We start from the raw sequence: 3,373 nt of genomic DNA, 5'->3' as shown, positions 1-3,373 counted from the left end.
CAAATACATCTAAAAAGAAAAATATTTTCCTGAAAATTAAGTTAAATTTTTTTTTAACTGAAAAATATTTTTCATTGATCAAAAAATATTTTTCATTAACTGGAAAGTGATTTTTATTAATTAGAAAGTGTTTTCTGTTGATCAACTTTTTTAATGATAAACAAATATAAAAAAATTTTAAAAATAATTTCTCAAAAATTTCTTTTAAGAAAATAAACATGTCTTAATCTAATTTGAATTTCAGTAACGTGTTAATAGAATTATTTGAATTTCCTTAACGTCTCTGCAGTTTTATCTTGGCATCAGAGCTGCAAGATGAATTTAATTAGTGAACAACCCATTTTCACCGAAGAAATATCTCAGCACTGGAAAATGATAAAAACATGCGTCCCCCAACTATTGCATTTCCAACTTAGAAGCTGGAATGCTTATATTAGAAAATAGAACTCAGCAAAGTCATAAACAACCACCACTTTGATGGACTTGCTGAGGAGAGCTTTTATTAGCTGCTGTATGGATGCTAATTAGGGAAGGAAACCAGCAAAGCGGACAGGAGAATTCAACTCCTTGATATGTATTAGGGTTAACTGACCAAAAACTTGAATGGTTTTATGCCATAGATCTTGACAGAACAGACTCTCAAAATTCACAAAGAAACTTGGAATAGCTTTACGCGCATGGAAGTGTACAATACAGGTGCAGAGACGAGATCCATCTCATTGACTAGGACATGGGAATGGGAATAGGGGACCAGGAATTTTAACCAAGAACTGGCCTAGAGGCATCCCTGTCATTCAATGCGTGGGGTTAGAAAAAGGATGCAATCAACTCAGTTTCTTAGCTACATCTGCAAGAGTTTTGGGCATCTCAGCCATACAGGAAGACATCATGAACAACAGAACAAGCAACATCTAATGAAGTCAAGGATAACAGTAGCTAAATGACCCTGCCATGCATGCTCCCAACAGTTCTATGAAATGCAAAAACTGACAATAATAGAACTGCAAATTGCCTTGGATCTTAATAGAATAGTATAAAAAGCTGGTTCTCTGCAAGCAGTTATTTGTCAGTGTATTTACGAGTTCGTCAGCTAAAATAATGAGAATAAATCCCCTTGTCAAACCAGGGGGCTAATCTGAAATAATAAAGCCTAGCAATGACCAAGGTTTTGTTGATAGTGGCTAAATCAATTGATGAGAGCCAGTACCAGAACGCGGGAAGTAGAAATCACGCGGTTATTATCAAGAAATAATGATAAGAACAGCTTTAATTCCTTGTCTGTGAATATGCCAAAATCCTTTTAAGTTTACAAGGACATTGCAAGAGCTTAAAATGTCTGATGTCAACTTCAATAAGATGTTCATCTCCCATTGCCTTAAAATTGAATGGGAAGCTGCCAAAGTAGCAGCTCGTATTTGACATCTGATTCTCAAAAGCATATTTTTTTCAACTTCAAACATCGATTTCCTTGCATCATGCAGTAAATAAAAACCATGATAGATGGATGACATCGAAAACAGATGGATGGCGAAGAGAATTAGGACGAGAGTTTCGCAAGGCTAGTTTATGGACTTCTTTAATCTATACGTTCGAGAAGTGACAGTAATAGATGGACTCCTTGCATTTTGACAGAAGAAAAACATTGTAGAAGACCGCAACACCCCTTCTAACCTACTCCCAAAGCAAAAAAAAAAAAAAAAAAAAAAAAAAAAAAAACTCAGGAAGGTAAAGCTCTGGCCTCTTTGTTCAATCCAACATGCATAGCAAAACGAGACACGCAAACTTAGAAATAGCTTGTTCTGTCATTTTGCCGTAAGCAGCCGATAACCATCCATAAATAACATTTAAATGGTAATCTAAAAGATATAAGACAATAAGAGAAAACTTGGCAATGTAAAAAGAACAATGAAAGACGAGAAGAGGAAAATATATTGCAGCCAGATCCAAGAAGTTCCAGTGAAACACAGACATTCTGAAAAAAATAACTTCTGCTCGGGCAACCAAAGAGAGCAACAGAACATCAGCAGAATCATTGACACCTATAAACGAAGGGAAGAAGACAACATCGGAAAAAAGCCTGCACAATTTACATATGTGGCTTGTACATACACACCCCGCCGTTACAAGAAGATGTGCATATAAAACATTGGAGCTCTGTCATTTCTCCAGAAATTGATGGTACAAAGAGTTGAAGAATTTACCAATAGATGCCGCTACGGAACTTGCGAGCCGGTCAATAATAATTATTCTTAGAATCCAATTATATCTTCTTCCCTGTCTTTGATGTAGAAACCTTAACCAGCTCCAATGTTAATAACCACTATACAAGCAGAACACCCCCAATATACTAGCATATCAATAGTATCCCCCTTTGGATTTGAATACCTCAAATTCAACCATCAATGCACTTAAGCCCTCTGCAAACCCACAACCAAACCCCAAACAAAACTGCACAAACAATCAGATCCAATATCAAAACCACCCAAACATGCTTCTTCCAAATCTGTTTAGCCTTTTGCTTGCCATCCCCCATATAAAACCCACCACTCTTTTGCATCATCGTAACCGAAAACTCCCTCTCACCAACACCACTCGCCTTGTTATTATCCAAATCACCACCATGATGATCTCCATTAGCCTCTCCTGGTGATCTCTTCTTTTTCTTCATCAAGACTTTACTTGGCTTCGAAAGCAAAGGTCTAATCACAGCTCCCTTCGCTTTCGTCGAATCCAAGCTCGGATTCCTACTATCCTTTGCTGATTCCTCCATTAAAGCATTCACCAAGTCAGCATCCAACGCCAATATCTGTCTAAACACAAACCGCAATTCACCTTGGAAACACAAGGAACCCATCTTTTCACCATCTTTCACCATCTTAGCCCCCAAAAACTCCTCAAAAGCATCCTTTACACGGTTCAAAAACCATAAAGACTCAGACTTCTGGAGATTCTCATCAAAAATAGCAAAATAGGCAAAAGGGTCATCAATTAAGAAAGTGTAAGTCTTGTTGCGGGTTGTATGGGAAAACATGGAATGGTTAGGTGGGGTTTCCTCTATGCATCTTTGACCAATGATTTCAATTCCTGATTCTTTTGATGATGAGAACTCAGCAAGAACTGTAGGTCCTTTAGCAATGCAAGCATAGAAAACATGATTTGGATTGGAAATCATTGAAGGGTTTTTGGTTTGTTGATCTTTAGAAAAAAAGAAAAGAAAAGGAAGGATCTTTTTAAGAGGAAGGAATTGAATTGAAGAAAAAAGAGGAGTTTTGCATTGCAAAGTTGAAAACTTTGTATTTTTCTCTCTCTAAAGGAATTCTCTCCTTTAGGAATCTCTAAAAAATTATCTCTCTCTCATTTTCTGGAGATTTGG

At 36.8% G+C, this 3,373-nt stretch overlaps 1 protein-coding gene across 1 annotated transcript; it reads right to left on the bottom strand.

The window, feature by feature from the left end:
- Positions 1–1,849: 1,849 nt before the first annotated feature.
- Positions 1,850–3,367, bottom strand: LOC105120230 (probable VAMP-like protein At1g33475). The gene has a single exon (XM_011018413.1). The coding sequence runs from the start codon at positions 3,170–3,172 to the stop codon at positions 2,393–2,395; it is 780 nt and encodes a 259-aa protein (XP_011016715.1). The 5' UTR covers positions 3,173–3,367; the 3' UTR covers positions 1,850–2,392.
- Between the last annotated feature and the right edge of the window lie 6 nt (positions 3,368–3,373).

Source organism: Populus euphratica, unplaced genomic scaffold (assembly GCF_000495115.2).
Source record: "Populus euphratica unplaced genomic scaffold, PopEup_1.0 scaffold5754.1, whole genome shotgun sequence".
NCBI lineage: Eukaryota > Viridiplantae > Streptophyta > Magnoliopsida > Malpighiales > Salicaceae > Populus > Populus euphratica.
Note: the sequence above shows the minus strand (reverse complement) of the source record. Positions and strands in the feature narration are given on the sequence as shown.